Here is a 21,346-nt window from a genome sequence, read left to right on the forward strand (position 1 = left end):
GTACGACCGCTCAATTTCTTCGGGTCCGGGTTACCCAGAAGGTGCTGTCGAACAACTTAATCAAGCCGTGCGAAGGAAACGCGCAACGAACGCGAAGCGGCGTCAAAGCAGGCCCAAAGCACTCGTCCCCAAAACTACTGTCGCCGAAGCAGACGACAAAAGCCGATGGAATGCGTTCCGCCAACGCGCCCGCCGGCGCACGGGGAACGTCGGCGCTGCGCCATTCGCTGCGCCATCTACATTGTGCTCCGCGACTGATGGACATTAAGAGCCCGCCGGAGAGAGCGAAGTCGGCGCTCCTGTTTATCTTGCTCCGTGGTCTGGACAACGTACGGTAGGGATATTTTATCAAATGCGCCGTGTCATATCGCGTTATTACCTTCATGATAGCCTGGCACTCATGTCAGATTACCGCTACGGAGCGATGCGCGACACGTCTCAAGAGCGCTGGATTTTTTTTCTGGTTTTTTACCACTAAAGTGAAAAGGATTTTGTGTCAGAACACAAAAAAGTGTGCTTGGATGCATGACCGACTTACACTGGAGTGGCTTCGAGGAGTGGCACAGCCGTCAGTTCCGCTAGTTTGACGGGCCCACAAAAATACAAAACTTGGTGTACAGCGCTGATATATATATTGAATCATAGCCAAGAAATGTAGGAACAATTTGTATATCTTAGAATTCCTAGAATAATTTTTAGGCTCATCACAATCGCCTAGATACGTTGTGTGTATACTTTTTTGTGCGTTTTTTTCTGGTTATTTGACTAATAAACTGTAAGTAATTGTACCTTTCACAAAACTACTGGTATGTGTTTGTAAGAGCAATCTATAAGCTACAATTACATGCATAGCAATGCTAAATGTGTCCACTAGCTCAAGAGAAAAAAATAGTTTTGTGGAAGCACTCAAAATTGGCCGTTTTTCCGCCGTAACGAAAGAGTTAAAAAGGCCACATTTGTGGGCTTGTGTGAGACTAATGGCTAGTTTGCAATTGCCCTTTTCTCTTGGCTACCAGGTTGTGTTGGTAGTTGAGTAAGTACTACCTGCGATGTGTTTTGCATTATTCTTGTTGGGACTTAGTTCAAAGTGGTTTTTTGGGGGAGTGCCAGCGCCAAAGTACTTGACTCGATTTTCCTTTCAGGTGGGATTCTCGGAGTCATATTTAACTACATCAACTTCAGGCTGACTGTCTTTAGGATAAGGTAAGCACTCGCCAGCTGCAACAGCCAAGTGAGAGTCTTACGGACCTTCATTTCTTGCTCGTCCAAAAGAGAAAACTTGGAAAGTAAAAAAATCTTCCTGCATTTTTCTCGCAATGCAAATTTGTCTCCGCGAGCCCACTTTTTCCACCTTTCTACTCACTGGTTAGAGGAGGGAAATTGCAAACCTGCTCTCAAAGCGTGCAGTAGTTGCTGGATCACTGTCCTGTGTGTTAAGAGGCTTGACAGAAATTGGGACTCAGTGAGATGGGCGCAGCTTTAGCAAAAGAATGTTTGCATTTTGTAACACTGAAAGTGCTTATCTGTGTAACTGTGACAAACAGTTATGAGGGATTGTCAAAAGAAAACGTTTATGAGAAATCATCGAAAAGCGGAACCGTTGCTGGAGCCACCATTTCAACGAGGTTACTTGTCAAGACATGTCCCTGTGCTGAAGTGGCTTCAGCAACATTCCTATTTTTTCAATTATTTGTCATCATTTCAAGCCTGTGCCTTTCCTGGAACATCATTTTTTTTTTTTAGCTTTTTAACCAACAATGTGGTCTTTAAACATCCACACAAGGAGCCTTGAAAGTCTTTGAATACCTTTGAGTTTTTGTCCTGCAAGCCAGCGTGAACGCTGCAAAACTTGTGTATCGATTCATCAAGGCGGTGTTGTGTTCCACATGTCCCGTCATATTTTTTTTAAATTTTCCGTTAAATTTCTCTGCAGCGCGGCTAAGCGAAAGAACTGGTCAACTATTCGGCGCCGCACTGTACTGGATGTACTGTTCGAAAGCCGTAGCCGCAGCCTAGCTGTAGCCGAAGACTGCAGCACACCCCGCACTGGCACCACCTTCGCAGGTACCTGTACCGGCGGTGGATCAAGGTGATCGAGGCCGTCACGGTGGCCACGGTGACCGCCTCGGTGGGCTTCCTCATGATCGACATCTCCACCGACTGCCGGCCTCACCGGGATGACTTCCAGGATAACGCCCTGCAGGTGAAGCCCAAGTCTCGGAATTGAGGACCGAAAGTTCAGTGACAGGGTGTTTCAACAGGGACCACGTTAGGAGTACTTCAACATTGTTTTTGAGTACAACATTTTTTTTTTTTCATTCAGTAGGCACTCTTGCAGAATGGACACTCAGGGGCTAATGTTGGCAGAATATTGAGTTTTATTTTATTTTATTTGATGTACCATCATCATCATCAACCCGTTTGTTTGTTCCTCTGCAGAAAAAAGGTCTATCTTCTGTTGCTTTAGCCGCTCCTGTCATCTGATACTCAAGTATCATCATCATCATCAACCCGTTTGTTTGTTCCTCTGCAGAAAAAAGGTCTATCTTCTGTTGCTTTAGCCGCTCCTGTCATCTGATACTCAAGTCCATTCTTTGCCCCGAATTTTCTGTTTCATTTCTCCCTTGAGTTACTGTTTTTTCTCTAGAACTAGCACCGTGTCTTGGTAGCCACTCTCCTCGGCGCACGTTAAAGATCCCTAGGTGGTCAAAATTAATCCGGAGCCTCCACTGTGGTGCACCTCATCGCCTGCGTTGCGTCGGCTCCTTAAACCCTACAATAAATCAATCGATTGGTAGCCACTCTGTTACCCGAAGGATAGTCCACCGCTTGTCAGCTCTCTGCATGACATGCTGAGCCCAAGTCCACTTCTTCTTCAACTTGAGTTATAATTAGTCAAAAACTGTGTAGTCAAAGGAAGAGGCAGTGTTGCAGTTTTAGGTCAGAATTAAATGAAAAGTTCTCCTGGGGCTTTGCGACCTCACCGCAACTGGACTTCCTTGGCTTTCGAGATAAAAGGACGGCAAGGGTTGCCACATGCGATGGTGGTCTGAATGGTGATGAGACGGCAATGATTAATGCTGCTGTGGGGGATTTGAACATCGCTATCGTAATTGTGGTTCGTAATAGCGTTTGCCTAATGGGTACGAATAGATATAGAATACTGTACTTGCCGTATTTATTTGAACCTAGGCTGGCCCCGATTCTAAGCCAACCCCCGAAAATCCGAAGCCACGAAAAAAAAAAAAAAACTTGCCTCGAATGTAGGCCGAACAAAAAGGTGAGGTCAGCGTTCACAAAAAGAAAACACGTTTATTGAACATGAAGATGCGGTGCTGGAACTCAATCAGTTTCTTTTCAAAATCACCGGGCAACTTCTGGGCGATTGAGGTTCGACGACGGAGGCTAAAGCCGAAGTGCTTCATGAATTTCTGCAGCCAGCCCCGACTGGCTTTGAAGTGGGCCCGCGATAAGCCTCGTTCCCTTGAAAGCTCCCTTGCTTTTGCCTGGATCACTTCCGTCGTTACTGGAAGGGCAGCTGCGCTCGCTGCGTCCGAACGAAGCCAGCCAATGCCATCTCCATTTCGTGGTGATGGCCTTCTCGTGGTCCGGTGAATGCCGTCCTCGTTGCGGCGCACGCAAATATCCTCTCCCATTGCGTCCTCCAACAACGGACATTTTTTACATCCACGCCGAAGTCCCGCCCGGCTTGAACGTTCGACGACAACTCCGCGGCTGAAATAACTTTTCTTTTAAAAGCGGCACTATAATGGCACTGCTTGTTTGATGCCATTGCGCTGTCAAAACCAAACGCCCCACCGCACGCAGGCCACTATCCGCACAGTTCAAAATGGCGGCATCGCCCCAAGCCAGCCCCAAGCCATAGAGTTTCATACTAATATTTACTAGAGGGAAATCTGGCGCCACTGTCTAGGGGAGCCGCACTTCAGCGAGCGTGCCGTCATGTACCGGGCAGGCACGTTCAACTTGTCCTTGGCATGGCTCACGAACAGGCTGAACAGGCTCACGAACAGTGGCTACTGGCTCGTCTAGTAATGGCTAGAATACTTTCTTTTCTGGGTGGCGGTAGCTGCACGCCACTTCCCTCAATTTCACTTGGAAATTGGTGCGTGTTTCAAAATCCTCGAATCCAAGCTGACCCTGGAGTTTGATATATCAGTATTTCAAAAAAACTATCGGCTTAGATTCGAATAAATACGGTACCCGATTCTAACGCGCCCCCATTCTAACACGCACCCGATTTTCCTGGCAGAAAAACCTAAAAAACTTGCACCTCCGATTGTAACGCGCGCGGAACTTTCTGACCCAGAAAAACGAATGCGAGAGAAACGGGTGATTTATTTTCCTAAGTAATCTCTCATCTTACTCCTCGTCGCTCTCCGAGAGCTCCTTGTCGTTTCCCGCTGACTACAACATCTCGTCCTCGGTGCCGCCAAGCACGTTTGCGATGCCACACTACTGAACGCACGTTCAACCATGGTCGATGGGATCGTGGCCCACACCTCGCACGCCCATCCCGCGAGCTTCTCCAGAGGGGCACGCTTCAGCCGACCGCTTGTTTTTAACGCATGGGAACCGCTCGTAAGCCACTCGTGGAAGCGGCGCACCTTCGTTGCTACTGCTGCCATTGCTGTAACCAAGTGCGCAAGTGGAACAATTTGACGATTTGTGTGCACGCCGATAGAAAAGCCTAGGCTTCCTGCATCCGAAACATGGATGGTCCGAAAAGTCGTTGCTAAAAGTGGTTAAAAGCTTTGGCGCCATCTTGAGATGGCGATGGGTGGGGCAATATTTCCGCTGTTTCGGCAGCTTCAGTTTCGTATCCGATTCTAACGTGCATGCGACTTTTCCGCCTATTTTTTTCGGAAAAAAAGTGCGCGTTAGAACCGGGTAAGTACGGTAAGTGGCTATAGACTGTGGAATAGATATAAAACAAAACGCTTTGTCGTTTTGTTCCGTTAGGCACTAGCGAAAGCGAGGCTGTTGCCTACGGGCATGCGAATACGGGGAAAATTCGGCTGGGGGAATAAAATTTGAAAATTGCTAAATTGAAATTGAAAAGTGGTTAGACGCTATCGCATCTGCTCTCCCCGTCATTTCTCCGGAATGGTGGTTAGCACAAATCAGTCGAGGGTCTAGCAGGTTGGCCCCCGTGGGCCTGTGTCTGCTGATATCCCAATTATTTCTGAATTGAAACCCCCGCACGGGGCACCTTGAGCAACCTTGGTGACGGTGAGTGGCGACACCGCGCACCCCGAGCCCCCATACTTAAGCTGTCACCTACCGTGGCTACAAGTTGAAAGGTGAAGGGTTAGAAGCCGTGAACGGTGGCCGTCGGAGCCTTGGTCAAGCTCCGGCCGATGGGCTCCCTGCCTGTCTACCAGGCAGGGAGCTCCGGGACCTCTTTGACTACCAGGGTAAGGTCAAAGAAGAAAGTACCCCCGTCTCGCTGCTTTTCAATGTATCATATGGCATTTTCCAAACCCCCCCCCCAGACGTGATCGGCCCCCGAAAAGGGGCCGCAGCGAAGCTTCATTCCCACTCTTGCCAACAATTGCATCCCAAAAGCCAGATAACTATCCGCGCTTCTTGATTCTTGAATCTCTTGACAAGTCAAATCCTATCTCCTCCCAGTCAGTGTTCCTTATCACCAAATTCCTTGAAGGCATCCTTGGCAAGTCTTTCCAAGCCAAGAAACCGAGAACGGGCGAAGTTCTGGTCGAGGTGAACACTCACCAGCAAGCCACAAGCCTCCTTACCCAGAATCGTATGGCAGATCTGGACATCAGAGTCACACCCCACCGTAGCCTCAATAGCTCTCAGGGTGTGATTTCTGAGCCAGATCTGATAAATGAGGCGGAAGCCGATCTGCTCGAAGGTCTGAAAGGCGAGGGCGTGACGGCAGTGAGGCGCATCACCATGCGGCGAGATGATAAGCAAATCATGACAAAGCATATAATCTTGACATTTGACCGTTCCACGCTCCCCGAATCCATCAAAGCGGGTTTCATTCATTGTTCTGTCCGGCCTTACATCCCGAACCCGCGGCGCTGTTTCAAGTGCCAACGGTTGGGGCATGGCACCACCTCCTGTCGTGGCAAAACAACGTGTGCAAAATGTTCATCTCAAGATCATGATACAGATAACTGCCAGGCTCAACAATTATTGTGCAGCAACTGTCATGGACCTCATGCTGCGTACTCCCGCACGTGTGAAAGGTTCCAGATGGAAAAAAAAAATAATCAACCTCAAAATCACTGAAAACATCACCTTCCCAGAGGCGCGGAAGAGGTTCGCCTCCTTCCCTCTGGGCAGGTACGCCGACGCAGCTCGCCGGGGGGCGGAGCGGCGTCTTGTTTCGGCGGGGACCCAGTACCGAGAGTCGGACTTCGTCCCGCCCCCGCACCCCCCTGGGTTGCCTCTTGCAGCCCAACCCACCTCCGCACCGCTCGCTCGGCCAGCAGCGGCTGTGGTGGCATCCACGTCCGGTGGGAGTGATGCTGCATCCTCCACTTCCGCTCCACCGTCCCAAACCACTTGCGAGGGCACGGAGATGGAGACGGAGGCAGTCGCAGCGACCCCCTCCCCCGCCTCCCTGCCTGTGCCATCTGTCGTGCTCCCCACGCCTTCGGCACTGGCAGCGCAGGCAAAGAACGCCCGAAAGGGTACCACGTCAAGGGGGCCCAGTCCGCTGGGCACCCCCTTGCCATCAGATGACGACATGGACGTCGAGCCCTTCCGGCTTTCATCGCAGCGGAAGGAACGGGCTGCGACGTCCAGGTCAGTAGAGAAGGCCAGAAAACCCCTTCCAAGAGTGCAAGCCCCGAAAGACCCTACATAAATAGTCACACTCCAGTAGCTCTGAACACATAATAATGGGAAGAGAAAATATTGTTCAATGGAACTGCAGTGGCCTTCTCAATAATCTTGACGACGTGTATGAGATTCTGCATTCCAATCAGCCAAGTTTAATGTGTGTCCAGGAAACACATCTGAATTCCAAACACACAAATTTCTTGAATAGTTGCCTGGTATACAGGAAAGACAGGGATGGCTGCACACACTCTTCTGGCGGTGTGGCCATAATCGCCCGCAAATCCTTAGCATGCCACCCTGTCACCTTGAACACCGTCCTTGAGGCTGTAGCCGTTTGCACAATAATATTTAATAGGTTGATAACGGTATGCTCCATATACATTCCTCCTGATGTTGCACTTACGAGCTCCGACTTGGAGGCGCTGGTTGACCAGCTGCCCGAACCATACATCCTTACAGGCGACCTTAATGCTCACAACTCTCTTTGGGGCTCTTCCAGAACGGATGCCCGAGGTCGCCTGATAGAGAAATTCTTTACATCTTCTGGAGCATGCCTTTTCAACAATAAACAGCCTACATACCATAACCTAGGTCACCGCACATACTCACATCTTGACCTGGCTATTGGTTCTGCAATTCTCTTTCCATGTCTTGAGTGGGGTGTGGGCACGGACCCATATGGTAGTGACCATTTCCCCACTTCATTAACGTATATAAGTACAGGCCCGAGCAGTCCATCTTCCCATAAAAGGTTTAATGAAGCAAGAGCTAACTGGAATACATTTACAGAGACATCCCAACTACACCACACATCCATAGGACACCTACATGTTGAAGAAGCTTCCCAACTGCTCACGGCGCACATCCTCGACGCCGCTGAAAAGTCCATTCCCCACGCCTCTGGTGCCCCGCGCTATCAGCGGAGGCCGTGGTGGAATGAGGACTGTAGGCGGGCGCGAGAGGCCCAGAACAAGGCGTGGGGTGTCCTTCGTCGGTACCCCACGTCGGGTAACCTCATTTTGTTCAAACGGGCCAAGGCGTTAGGGAAACGTGTGCGCCGTGAGGCAAAACGAGAGAGTTGGCGTTCCTTCATAACATCCATAAACTCCTACACAGACACACAGAAAGTATGGACGAGAATACGCAAACTCAAAGGACAACAAACACACAGCCTGCCTCTGGTCAGCACAACAGGGGACACACTCAAAGACCAGGCTGACACACTCGCACAACACTTCCAACATGTGTCCAGTTCAGCACACTACACAAACACTTTCATGAAACACAAACAAATGGCCGAAAAGAAGCCTATAGTAGATAACAATAGGTCAACATCTTCTTATAACTCAGAGTTTTCACTGCATGAGCTGAGGGCTGCTTTGAGCACGTGTAAACCCTCAGCTCCAGGCCCAGACAACATCACATACACAATGATACAACACCTGCACGCAGACACTCTTCTAACACTCTTACACCTATATAACAAGATATGGCTTTCGGGGCACATTCCAAACTCTTGGAAGGAGGCTATAGTTGTAGCTTTCCTGAAGGAGGGAAAGGACCCGTCGTCCCCCTCAAGCTACCGTCCTATAGCCTTGACGAGCTGCCTGTTCAAGCTCTTCGAGAAGATGGTAAATCGCAGGCTCGTGTACTTCCTTGAGTACAACGGTCTTCTCGAGAGCAGCCAGGCAGGCTTCCGGGTGGGGCGATCGACGAACGATCAACTGGTAACTCTTGACTCGTACATCAAGGATGCCTTCGCGCATAAGCAGTATTGTTTAACTGTGTTTTTCGACCTTGAGAAGGCATACGACACCGCTTGGCGTTATGGAATCCTTAGTGACCTAAAGTCATTCGGTGTTTCGGGTAACATGTTGAACGCTCTTGTCAGTTACTTGTCAGACAGAACGTTCCGAGTAAGAGTCGGTGGTGCACTCTCAAAGGTTCACGTGCAAGAAAATGGCGTGCCACAAGGTGGTGTTTTGAGCTGCACTCTCTTCATAGTAAAAATGAACTCTCTTGGTAAGGCACTGCCACCCACAATCTCTTATTCCATGTATGTAGATGACGTGCAGATATCCTATAAATCATGCAATATGTCAATCTGCGAACGTCAAGTCCAGCTTGGTGTAAAGAAACTTGCCGGCTGGGCAGACAAGAATGGTTTTAAATTGAATCCTGTAAAAAGCTCCTGCGTTGTGTTCTCCAGGAAGCATGGTGTCCATATGGACCCAGACATTACTCTTAATGGCGTGTCGCTTCCTGTGAACAAGGAGCACAAGTTCTTAGGTGTTGTGTTTGACCAGAAACTCACATTCATTCCACACATCAAGGAACTTAAACATAAATGTCTCAAAACAATGAATATACTTAAGGTTCTTTCCCACCAATCCTATGGTTCCGACAAAGAACTCCTGCTTCGCTTGTATACTGCTTTGGTTGGGTCTCGTTTAGACTATTGCAGTGTGGTGTATGGGTCGCGCGAATTCTGGACCCAGTGCTACACTTGGGCCTTCGTCTCGCTTCGGGTGCTTTTCGCACTAGCCCTGCCGAGAGTCTTTATGTCGAGTGTGATAAGTGGAGCCTTGAGAACCAACGAACGTACATGGACTTGCTTTATGCTTTTAAAATTTCGTCGCTGAATAATCATCCTTTTTATCCTGTCTTTAATGATACATCAACATCTCTGCTCTTTGTAAATCGCCCATCTGTTTCTCTGCCCTTTTCACTTAGAGTGAGAGAGTGAGCCTCGGATCTCAGTGCTTCGTTTTTAGACGTGTACAGGTCATCCTTTTCTAACAGTTTACCACCTTGGCAAGTTCGCCCTGTGTCGTGCGACCTTTCTTTTATGAGACTTGACAAAAATCGTGTACCACGAGCTGCAATACTGCAGCACTTTCTGTCTTTGCAGTTTAAATACACATGTGCAGAATTTTATAGTGACGCTTCTAAAACCCTCACTATGGTGTCGTGCACTGCTCATGGTCCAAATTTCAATGCAGCCAGAACCATGAGCGTGCACACAACAATTTTTTCAGCAGAAGCGTATGGAATTTTACTGATTGTACGACACATTCTTGAAAATCAAATTCCAAATTCCATCATCTATACAGATTCCTTGAGTGTTGTTCGTGCACTGTCATCGCACAAGCCCCCCAAAAACCACATAGTTAATCTTGTATTCAACACTATCATGTCCGTGTATGCACAAAAGCATAAGCTGGTCCTCTGCTGTGTGCCAGGACACGCAGGGATCGCTGGGAATGAGTTGGCAGACGAGAGGGCCGCTGCTGCTGCACTCAGGAACACTGTAGACGACATTACAACGATACCCTACACAGACCTCAAGCCACACATAAGACAACACCTGCGCAGAACATGGCAAACACACTGGGATGAACAGACAGACAACAAACTACACGTAATAAAGCCACACTTGGGACGGTACACATCTGACTCACACAACAGACACACGGAAGTCGCCTTGGGTAGGCTGCGGATAGGGCACACCCATGCAACGCACTCTTAACTGCTGACGGGATCTTCTAGACCCCAGTGCAGCAGGTGCAGAGAGGCCCTATCCGTAGTGCACATACTAGTCACATGCAAGGCACTTCACACAACACGACACAAACACTTCAGAGAACTCTACAGACAACATATTCCCCTACATCCATCGTTTTTTCTAGGTGACGATGCCATTGTTTCCGTGAAACGTGTGTTTGAGTATTTGTCAGACGTCAAGTTTTTAAACCTCATTTCCTATCACGCATAATCAAATCTGGCCCTATACACCAGCCATGCTCATTGTCGTTTTGTGATTTTACTTTTGTTTTCGCTGACGTTACTTAGTGTTTAAGGTTTCACCCCTCATATATGACTATTGTTTTGGCGCTCTTTGCCCCAGTTGGCCTTGCGCCATAAACATCCAACCATCATCATCATAATTTCTGAATTGAAACACTAGGAATTTGAAATTTAAATCAATTCATGTACACAGTCGTCGTTCAGTTGGATTAATTATTGTTTGCCGCTCGTTCTTTTTGGTTTCAGTTCAATTGCTCCGATGGCCGCTATAGTGCCCTGGGTGCGATCTGGTTCCAGACTCCGGAGGCCAGTGTCCGCAGCCTGTTCCATCAACCCGAAGGCAAGCACCACCTTTTTTGGAAATATCTTTCGTCCCATCGACGGTAAAAGCATGCGACGGATTCCACCGTGTGTCATCAGACTTTGAGGGGGCACATGGGTCTTGGATCAAAAACTTTATTTTTACAGTTATGATGATGAAAATTGGGGACATATGTAGTTTTTCATTCTGACTGTAGATATAAAATTTGTTTCTGTGTAAACCGACTATATTCACATTTATTTGGATTTTTACATCTGATTTTTTGACAGCCTTTGTAAAAAGGCTGTTGGAGAATAATGGGAGAGGCCTTTGCCCTGCAGTGGGCGTAGATAGGCTGATGATGATGATGATGATGATGTAAAAAGACTGCTAAAGGCATGCAGCTGAACAAGGTACCAGTGAACTGTGCACTAATCAAGTAGTGCAATAAGGTCAACATTATATCATTCTATCTGGTCTGTAGGTGAAGTTACAGCCGTTTGAAGTCTGGACCTGGAAGGCAAAACCGGTTTTTCTGGTTCCCACCTTTCATGCCCAGTCTTCAAATGGCTGTAACTTCTGCTACTGACCAGATAGAATGATATAATGTTGACCTTATTGCACTACTTGATTAGTGCACAGTTCACTGGTACCTTGTTCAGCTGCATGAGCCTTTTTACAAAGGCTGTCAAAAAATCAGATGTAAAAATCTAAATAAATTTGAATATACAGTTAAACCTCAATCTAACGAACTTCAATGTAACGAAACCCTCGATGTAACGAACCACGGGATTTTTCCTAACTTCAAGTGTATGCACACCATGTATTTTCACCCTCTGTGTAACAAAGTCCCATTTGCAGGAATTTCAATGTAACGAAGTTTTATGGAGAACTAGGCACGAAATTTAAGTTGCAAGGTATATTTTGGGAGACGGAAGCGCCAAAATGGTCTCAATAAAACGCGAACGGCAACACGGGCCGCCCAATGCCGCGGATGCACCGAGCCACGGAGTCTGTGAGCGAGCCCCTTGCCTACAAACTGCGTGGCGTGCATACATGGCTGGCGCACTGTTTCTGTTTCTGTCGGAGCTTAATCGTCTGCGCGGGCATAAGCGTGAACCGCATGGAACGTTTTCTCCCCGCAAAAATGCAAAATGCGCCCCGCAAGCTACAGGCGCGCTGATGCAGCCGCGGAGACCACCCGCACATTGTGGGTAGCTCCAGCGACCGCTTCTAACCGCTCGCTGAAACGCAACTCGAGGGGCAAACGAGAGGTGCACACGAGAAAAAAACGCGGATAACGTGGGCGAAATTTTCACAGTAAAACGTCATATCACGCGTACGCGCCGCTTACTAAAGCGGCCATCAAATATCCTCCACGGTGGTAAGCCTAATTGCCTCTGGCGGGCGGTGCTTTGCCCTTCGTTCGAGTTCACTCATGCTTGTTGGGGTTCATCGTTCCAGCAAGCATTTGTGAATATTTCAGCCCTGTGCGCGCGTTTTTTTCACACCTGCGTCCACGATTGTGTGCCGGCGGCGGCTTCTGGTGACTCGCGCTGCACGCGACACGGGGAGGAGCCTGACCAGTTTCGCCAATGGGGAGGCGCGCACCCTTGGCGAGAGCTTCGAAGCGCTCGGCGATGCCGGCTGGCCAGACGATTAGGCTTACCGCAGCGGAGGATATTTGATGGGCGCTTTCGTAAGCGGCGCGTATGACGTTTTACAGTGAAAATTTTGACCATGTTATCCGCTTTTTTTCTCGAATGCCCCTCTCGTTTGCCCCTCGAGTTTTGTTTCAGCGAGTGGTTAGAAGCGGTCGCTGGAGCTACCCACATCGTGCGGGCGGTCTCCGCGGCTGCGTCAGCGCGCCTGTGGCTTGTGGGGCGCGTTTTTGCGGGGAGAAAACGCTCCATGTGGTTCACGCTGATGCCCGCGTAGACGATTAAGCTCTGATAGAAACAAAAACAGTGCGCCAGCCATGTATGCGCGTCACGTTTTCTTTTGCAGGCAATGCTTCACGGGATGAACACTTCATGATAACTGCGAATTTCAATGTAGCGAAATTCCAATGTAACGAAGTAAATTACAAATTTTACCGACTTCGTTACATCGAGGTTTAACTGTAGTCGGTTTACACAGAAACAAATTTTATATCTACAGTCGGAATGAAAAGCTTCATATGTCCTCCAATTTTCATCATCATAACTGTAAAAATAAAGTTTTTTGGTTTTAAGACCAGTGTGCCCCCCTTAACTTTTCCTTCTTAGTTCACTTGAACTAAGCTCACCGCATCGTGTAGGACATTTCGAAGTACAGTAGCCTACTGGATTTCCAGACTCCAAAAATTCGGACTTGCTGGATATTATTTCGGACTTTCCCGAAAAACCGCCAGTTGTCCCATAGGGTGTAATGGCTCACAGATTTTTTTTTCAAACTGCCCTTTTATTCGGACTATTTTTTGTTCCCCTCCAGGTCCCAAAAATCGGTCGGCTACTGTGACGTTTTATAGCTGTGTTTCTAAACCTTCTGTGCTTTCGCTTCGGGAACAGGCGAACAGTAATAAGAGCACATTGCTGACGCTGTGCTGCCCCCGGCTGCAGGCACGTGGACGGCGCTAACCCTGTTTGCCTTCTTCGTGGTGTACTTCCTGCTGAGCTGCTGGACGTACGGGCTGAGCGTCTCCAGCGGCATCTTCATCCCCACCCTGCTGGTCGGGGCCGTCTGGGGTCGCCTGCTGGGCATCGGCGTCCGCAACATGTTCCCCACCAGCGTGCGTGCCTTTCTCTGCACTGACATATGCTTGCGGCACTGGCTGCGAATTATTTATTTATTTATTCGAAGTACCTTACAGGCCCGGCAGGGCATTGGGTAAAAGGGGCAAGAAGGGCAGATAATCGAAAAATAACGACAAAAGTTATACTATAAGTAGACATATTGTTACGGGACTAAAGTGGGCAATGCCTCACAGCCCCTTGACCGAAGAATGATAACGACGACGACGACGTTCCTGGCGCGCATCTTGCACAAGGTCTGTGTCGTGGCCGCTATACACATTCTGTAAATAGATCGCTTCACGCCATCCTATCGTTCGTCTCATCTGTGTCCTACTGCCACGTAACAATATAATACAGCAACAAGTCAGTGCAAAAAAAAAAAGAACACGATAACGGCAAGCGTGACAAGAGAATAAATACGAGCAATAATACCAAGTGTGGTAGCTGTAACCATAAAAAAAAAGGAAAAGAAGAGAAAAAAAAAACTGCTGTTTTAAAGGGGCTCTGCAGCACTGAGCATCGACTACTATGAATGTATTTTGGGTAAAGTCTATTGTGCCAGCAACCTCCTCTCGCAAGAATTATGAAAATCCGTTCACTGTCTCCGAAACTACGCGCGATGAGAAATCGTGCGTAATCATTCCCTCTTAACTCGATTGCGGACAACGCGTCGAAAGCTGCGTGCTCTCTCCCAGAGAGGGGGGCGGCTTGCGGCGTTCTCTTCAACGGCCTTCAATATATCACAGGCCGGGCAGTTTTCTACTTTTCTCTGCAATGTGGAGGGGTCTATTTCCGGACGGGTGCCACAAAAAAGCAGGCAGCCATCATGCGTTGGGCTGGTAGGGCGTTTTTGAAGCAATAAATGTTTGTTGCCAAGTGGGCTCGTGGAAAGGGAAGTGTTGAGTTCGTCACTCAAACTCCATGTGCACTCAAAACGCAAAAGAAACACCAGAGCTGTGTGTACAGGTTCAGGCATAGAAGAGGTTGGTACACAGCGCCGACAACAGTGGATCGTCACAGGAAATGCGAGAAATAAGCCGCGAAGTTGACCAGCGACAGCCAGTAGGATGGCCATGGCCTCAGTGACGTCGTTTAGGCCATGCCAGGGGTGCATAATGAGGAAAATTGAAGAGAATGCGGTTGGTTTTTCTGCGTCTTTCAGAGCAATTTGCATGCCCACCGCTTCACGTGCAGCAGCAGGGGAGTTTGGGGGGAAAACTGCTCTCTTCCTCCCTGCGCTTCCTAAGTCGATTCATTTTCTGAGCGGTGGACACGATGCGAGGCGCATCGCGGCGCATGCCGTCAGCGCAAAGAGCCGGCGGTCGCTCGCATTTTCGGTGCCCACTGTAGCTGAATTCAATCGTTATATCCGGTATCATGGCACTGGAGCATTGTAATAAGCGATTTATTTTGCCATAGAATGCATACAAAAGTGGATGGTGCCATAGAAGTTCATCGTTACATAAGATATATTGTTATAAATGGTATAATTATGAGTGGACTCGACTGTAGTATAACTGCTTTTAGACATCGTCCGTCTGATCTTGCAAACATTTTACGTTTTCTTTAATGCGGTGACCATTCTTTTGTTCATCTTCTTTCTCTGCTTCCTCGTTAGCAGATAAATGGCGAGTTTAGTGGAAGCCCCCAAGTTGGAGCAAGTTTCCGGGAGATCAAAATTTCACGTCCACCTAAAATGCAGCCATACAGCTACAAAGGAACACCAATAGCATTCTCAAAAACCTTGAATTAAGGAAAGAATTTGCCAACTCCGCAGTTCGCAGATACTTCCAATGCCTCCATAGCTCAGAGTTTTGTTCTGACTTGTTCCTTGTCTCATGAGCACCTTGGTGTCGCTCGCAGACGTGGGTGAACCCGGGCAAGTTTGCCCTGATCGGTGCGGCTGCCACCCTGGGCGGTGTGGTGCGTATGACCCTCAGCCTGAGCGTCATCCTGATCGAGGCCACCCGCAACATCACCTTCGCGCTGCCCATCATGATCGCCCTCACCATGGCCAAGTGGGTCGGCGACTTCTTCTCCGAGGTGAGCAGCTACCGTATTTATTCTAATCTAAGCTGATAGTTTTTTTGAAATACTGATATATCAAACTCCAGGGTCGGCTTGGATTCGAGGATTTTGAAACACGCGCCAATTTCCAAGTGAAATTCAGGGAAGTGGCGCGCAGCTAGCGCCACCCAGAAAAGAAAGTATTGTAGCCATTACTAGACGAGCCAGTAGCGACTTTGAACTGTGCGGATAGTGGCCTGTGTGCGGTGTGGCATTTGGTTTTGACAGCGCAATGGCACCAAACAAGCGGTGCCATTATAGTGCCGCTTTTAAAAGAAAAGTTGTTCTAGCCACGGAGTTGTCGTCGAACGTTCAAGCCGGGCGGGACTTTGGCGTGGATGAAAAAAATGTCCGTCGTTGGAGGGCGCAACGGGAGAGGATATTTGCATGCGCTGCAACGAGGATGCAATTCAGAGGCTAGCAGCGATGATGACTCAGAATGAGCACCGCATCTTCATGTTCAATAAATGTGTTTTCTTTTTTTTAACGCTGACCTCGCCTTTTTGTTCAACTTACATTCAAGGCGTTTTTTTTTTCTTTTTTTTTTTTTGGTAGTGGCTTTGTACTTTCAGTGGTCGGCTCAGAATTGGGGCCGGCCTAGATTCGAATAAATATGGTAGTATCCGCGTCTGTCTTCCTGCAGCCGAGAAGGAACGTGTTCTGTATCATGGGCATCACCCGAAATGTCTTTGAAGGCGTATCGCGGTGCAATGCTGGCAAGTGGCAATCTATTGCCATGATTCTACCGTAATTGTAATAGGAATAAATTGTAATAAGAATAATAGTCATAATATACCTTAACTCATACTCAATTCCTGTAGTTCAGGGATTGTTAGCTTCGAAACCATGGCGTAAGCTAAAGGTCTAGTACTGTATTTACTCGATTCTGAGCGCTCCCATTTTTCCAAGATCACAATGCCCAAAGTGAGGGGTGGTGCTTACAAGGGCGTCCGCAGAACTTTTTGCAAGGGGGGGGCATCCATCAGCGGGGGGTGTACGGTTGGATAGCACCAAAAAGGCGTTATTTGTGGTTACAAAAATTACAAACAGCGAATTAGAACCAGACTTGGAGAATATACATTGGATTTTATTACCGAACAAAGCAATAAAGTTAATAAAGGAAATGCGAAAAGTTACTCTCATTTTGTAAGAGTGTGGTCAGTCTCGCTGCGGGAGGGTTCTCGACTCACGCCAATTGCACACAGCACAATACGTTCACATACACACAGCTGCACTCCGTCAATCTTCCTTAAATAGCAGCTGCAGACGCCTCGGGTTTTTATGGGCAAATTGCGAGATGACATCTGTGATGAAGTCTGTTGAAATGGCTCACACAATAAAGATACTACTGGCCTTCCTGACTTTCAATGCAGTACAGGCATACAAGGGGCTGATTTATAGGTTTTGAGGGGCTTGGGTGGTGCCGACATTTCGCTATTTCGAAGTAAATGGTGTACTGGGTGATGGGATGGCACGGGAGGATGTTACACTCTCCCTACTAAGTGTAGCGGTGATGATAGCTGCAAATTTGTCCTAAAACTGAAGTTCGTGTGGTAAGACTGCATAAATCCGAAGTTTAGAAAAAAAAAAAGTCAAACCTTTCAGAATTGTTCGCTATCTTCAATAGCCAGCACAAGCAGTCTGTTTCACTGCCGTCATATGACCGGCAATATTAGTCAGTGCCTAAAGTGCAATGTTGAGCGCAGTCCTGAAGGGCGTTCCATACGGATACGCAGGACCTGGGTGTGCTAATCATTTGAGTAGCGTGGATGGTTGGGCTAGTTGGTTCGCGTACATAATTGAGAAAACTTTGCGCTAAAGGACGAGACAACGGAGGGAACGTCGGTGTCGTTTTCTCCTCTCTTCCGTCCTTCAGGGCAAAGTTATTTTAATTAAGGGCCAACGAAGCTGTGCAGCTTTTTTGTAGTGCATAAAAATATCCGGATCTCCAGGGAGGGGCAGTTGCCCCCCCTTGCCCCCCCTTCCGGACGCCCATGGGTGCTTAGATTCGAAAAATAACCCACCCCTCTCTTCTTTGCACACACACACACACATGCACTTTTCCCGGCAGTAGCTAGATGAGACAGGCGCAAGGAATAATGTCTTATTCAGCAAACATTAAAAAAGGAGGCACAGACTGTGAACTCGCTGCTTACGTCTGAACCTCGGTCACTCTCACTACCCCTTGAGTGTGTAGCACCGCTTGAGCCACTGCTGTATCTCACAGCAGGTTGTCTTCTGCTCCGTCAAACATTTCTTTTAAATGACTTAAGTGCAGTGAAAGGCTTAAAAACAGAGCGAGATGGCACGGTTGGTGGTCTGGGCAGTATTAATTCTATAGCCTGGGCAACGCATGCTTTCTCGCAGAAAAGGGGGGGCTTAAATTCGCATGCAAACTTTCTTGCCATTTTTTTTTTCTTCCTGAAAGTAAAGGAGGATGCTTAGAATCGCAAAAATATGGTATATTTGCTGCTGTGTTTGCTCTATGCTATAGAAAGGTTTTTACAAAGCTGTTAGCTCGGCCTACCTCTTTTCTTTTTTATTTTTTTAATGCCGGTTATTGAAGCTTTTAAAAAATTTTCCATTATTAAAAGTGCATCAAAATTCCTCCCCACCTTCTGCGTACATTTTTTTTTAAAATTCAGCCAGGTCAAGTTGCTGTATGGCAGCGGGGATCTGTCGAGCTGATTATTTGCAGATAGCTGCACAGTAGCAAGGGGCTGCTCCAGGGGCTGTGCCTCGTATCTGATCCTCCTCAGTGCTCTCATTTCCACTCGCCAGCCTTTGACCTTGGAACAGCAAGCACACTCGCCATCATAAACATAAGATAACTTTGTGCCTGAGATAGAACACGTAAACATCACTTTCTTCTTGCTTTTGGCAATAAGCCAGCTAGACTAAAGCAGGGGGGAGAATGCAGTGTCAACTAAGAACACGTGCTGCACAGCCCATTGCGTGTTGCTGTGACACGGCTCTTTAGGGGCGAAGATACATGCATCACTTGCGCCCCAACTTTATACCCTTACGATTCTCCAATTATTTGGTGCACGTTATACGTGCGAAAATGCGGTATCCGGTTGGCGAGCTTAGACGTGCGAGCTTCCAATGCAGTGCTGCTGTCGTTTGCGACAAAGGACTGCCCTTGTGTTCTCATTTGAGATTTCCTGCCTCGAGTTTGGTATCCGTGCAATGCCTACGGCACTAAGTTGCGCAAAGGTTTCGTTCTGTCTCGTCTCTTTTCATACAGGGCCTGTACGACATCCACCTGCAGTTGGCCGGAGTGCCGTTCCTTGGCTGGGAGGCCCCGCCATTATCGAGCAATATTTTTGCCAAGTAGGTTGCTCACTGCGGCTGCGTGCCTGTGCATGTTTTTACCCCTTTTGTTTCGTTTGGGGACCTCTGTTTAGAGGTTATGGCGTAACATTGTCAGGTACTGAGTTTTTGTTGAAATTTATGTCTTGCACAGCCTTCTTATTTCAGATCATCCTTTAGTGAGAGTTGATTAGCCAGTTACGTGCGTCGACTGTTCTGCCTAATTGGACTAGCAAATGAGGGGGTGGCAGGACAGAAAAACTAACGAGGAATGTTGTCTGTAAAGGGAAAAGCAGCACGCCCGTATTTTCTTAAAGATGTTTGGCTTGAACGTTTGACGATGCTGGGATGTTTTTCTACCTTGGTGCATGAATTTGTGCACACTGTTTGCAAGCCGTGACTTTCTGGGGTGGGTAAATGGCTGACTTTTTATCTGAAGGGGCCATTTGATTTAATGGTGCTCTTCATGAACTGGCCTGATAGCTTACGTTAGTTCCCCATACTCTGCACGCCTTAAACGTCAGGCCGTTTTAAATGGCCTCTACTTTTCTTTGCTGGTTATCTCAAGAAACCTACTGTAAAGTTCGAAGAGGACGCCCTTCTGCGAAACATCGCCCAACCCCTTCGGGGGTATGTGTTGATGCAGTCTCTTAGACCCAAAAGGTCGCCCATCCCGTATTTTTCACTTGATGTCGCTGTACTTTGGGTGGGCATTCTTTTGGAACTTCGCAGTATATTTTACGTGTGTAAAAACAGACTGTAGGATGAACAAGGAGGAGGTGTGGCATCCAGTTCACAATGTTTGAAGGTTGGTTCTGTTTGAAGTACTATTATAGGATGGAGTAACTTGCCACAGTTGCTACGAACGAAATTAGTCCCCTGTTTGTTAGTTTCTGCTCTTTTCTGTGGTTCCTCCCTTGCTGTCACTTCACCTTGCATGGCTGATACATCGTGTAAAAGCTCAAAGGTGCACTACACGTGAAAGGAATGGTGAACAGGCTTTCATCTTCCTGAGGCAAGTTCTGAACTTGTGCTGTCTGAAATTTCCTGGCTTCTATTGTTTCTTTTCTTTTCTTTTTTGGACTAACACATGTGGTATAAATCGGTAAGAAATCGCTATTTTGCTGGACCCTGTTTACGTGGATTGAAGTCTCAATCTTTAGTCAAAGTTGCTACTCTTCTTCCAAGCCTACTCGGAACTTACTAAGTCTGGTAAGACTCAAACCTGGTATAAATGCTACTTATCTGGTGAACCTTCATTCATTTTGGCCACCCTGAGTGACAAGGAACAGAATGCTGTGATAACTTTGTCGATCTCCCTCTTGTCGGTCGTGTCGTAACCTCAATAACTTTTCAGTTTCTTCCGAAGTTGTTTCGACTTGGGTGAAGTGTTAAAGACACTCGGCTAACCGTCGGCGTACCTGCAGGGAGGTGATGGGCTACCCGGTGATCACCTTCCGAGAGGTCGAGAACGTCGGCAGGATAATCGACGTGCTCGCATCCTCTCCGCACAACGGCTTTCCCGTGGTGGACACTGCAGAGGTGGGTCGAGTAAATTTATGACGGCCTCGCTTTCTAAAAGCCCTGGTAGCAAAAAAAAAAAAAGGGTTTGGAGTTTGACAAGCCAAGGAGACACCTGACTTGCGGGTCGGGCGGCCGTAGTGAACAGCAAGGAGTGAGGCCAACTGGATTTTTGTAGCGAAAGCTACACTGGCCGAGGTTGAGCGGTTTCGCGTGTGCCGGGAAGGGCCGTTCTGCGCAAGCGCAAGAAGCATTGGATTGGTTTGGATTGGATTGGATTAAATTGGATTGTGTTGGATTGAAATCCAATCCAATTGGAGTACGGGTGCTGAACCTTAGCTCACGCTACGTATATCCTGGCATAGCCGAGCTAAGCTACTGCTAATTTTTTTGTTATTGTTGTTTTCAACATGTTCCCTGGTGTTGTACCCACGGGAATTTTGGTTTTTCTAGTTTCATCAGTAAGAAAGGAAGGCCAGCACTAGGACAGTTGAGCGTGCAGAAAATTCACTCTTTGGAAAGCGGCGGGCGAGTGATTGACACAAGACTTAAAGGAACACTGAAGGGAATTAGTCAAGCTTCTGTTTTTGCTTGCATTACGTAAACTGGCTCAAATGAACACACTTTTCATTGTAAACTGGCTCAAATGAACACACTTTTCATTGTTTATCCGGCCGGCAAGGCGGTATTTGTTTTATAAAGTCTGAAAGAAGAAAAACTACCATGC

The 21,346-nt window shown here is 47.8% G+C and overlaps 1 protein-coding gene across 1 annotated transcript in view; it reads left to right on the top strand.

Annotated features, from left to right (window-relative positions):
• The window catches only part of Clc-b (chloride channel protein 7), a 65,123-nt gene that overhangs the window by 22,781 nt on the left and 20,996 nt on the right, over positions 1–21,346 (top strand). The window contains exons 12-18 of the mRNA XM_077670729.1: positions 1,143–1,203; positions 2,065–2,203; positions 10,891–10,984; positions 13,546–13,715; positions 15,583–15,762; positions 19,034–19,119; positions 20,526–20,640. Coding sequence (XP_077526855.1) covers positions 1,143–1,203; positions 2,065–2,203; positions 10,891–10,984; positions 13,546–13,715; positions 15,583–15,762; positions 19,034–19,119; positions 20,526–20,640 — 845 coding nt within the window. The remainder of the gene's footprint in view (positions 1–1,142; positions 1,204–2,064; positions 2,204–10,890; positions 10,985–13,545; positions 13,716–15,582; positions 15,763–19,033; positions 19,120–20,525; positions 20,641–21,346) is intronic.

This window comes from Haemaphysalis longicornis, unplaced genomic scaffold (genome assembly GCF_048455015.1).
Source record: "Haemaphysalis longicornis isolate Haplotype H1 unplaced genomic scaffold, Haemaphysalis longicornis Haplotype H1 scaffold_5, whole genome shotgun sequence".
Lineage (NCBI taxonomy): Eukaryota > Metazoa > Arthropoda > Arachnida > Ixodida > Ixodidae > Haemaphysalis > Haemaphysalis longicornis.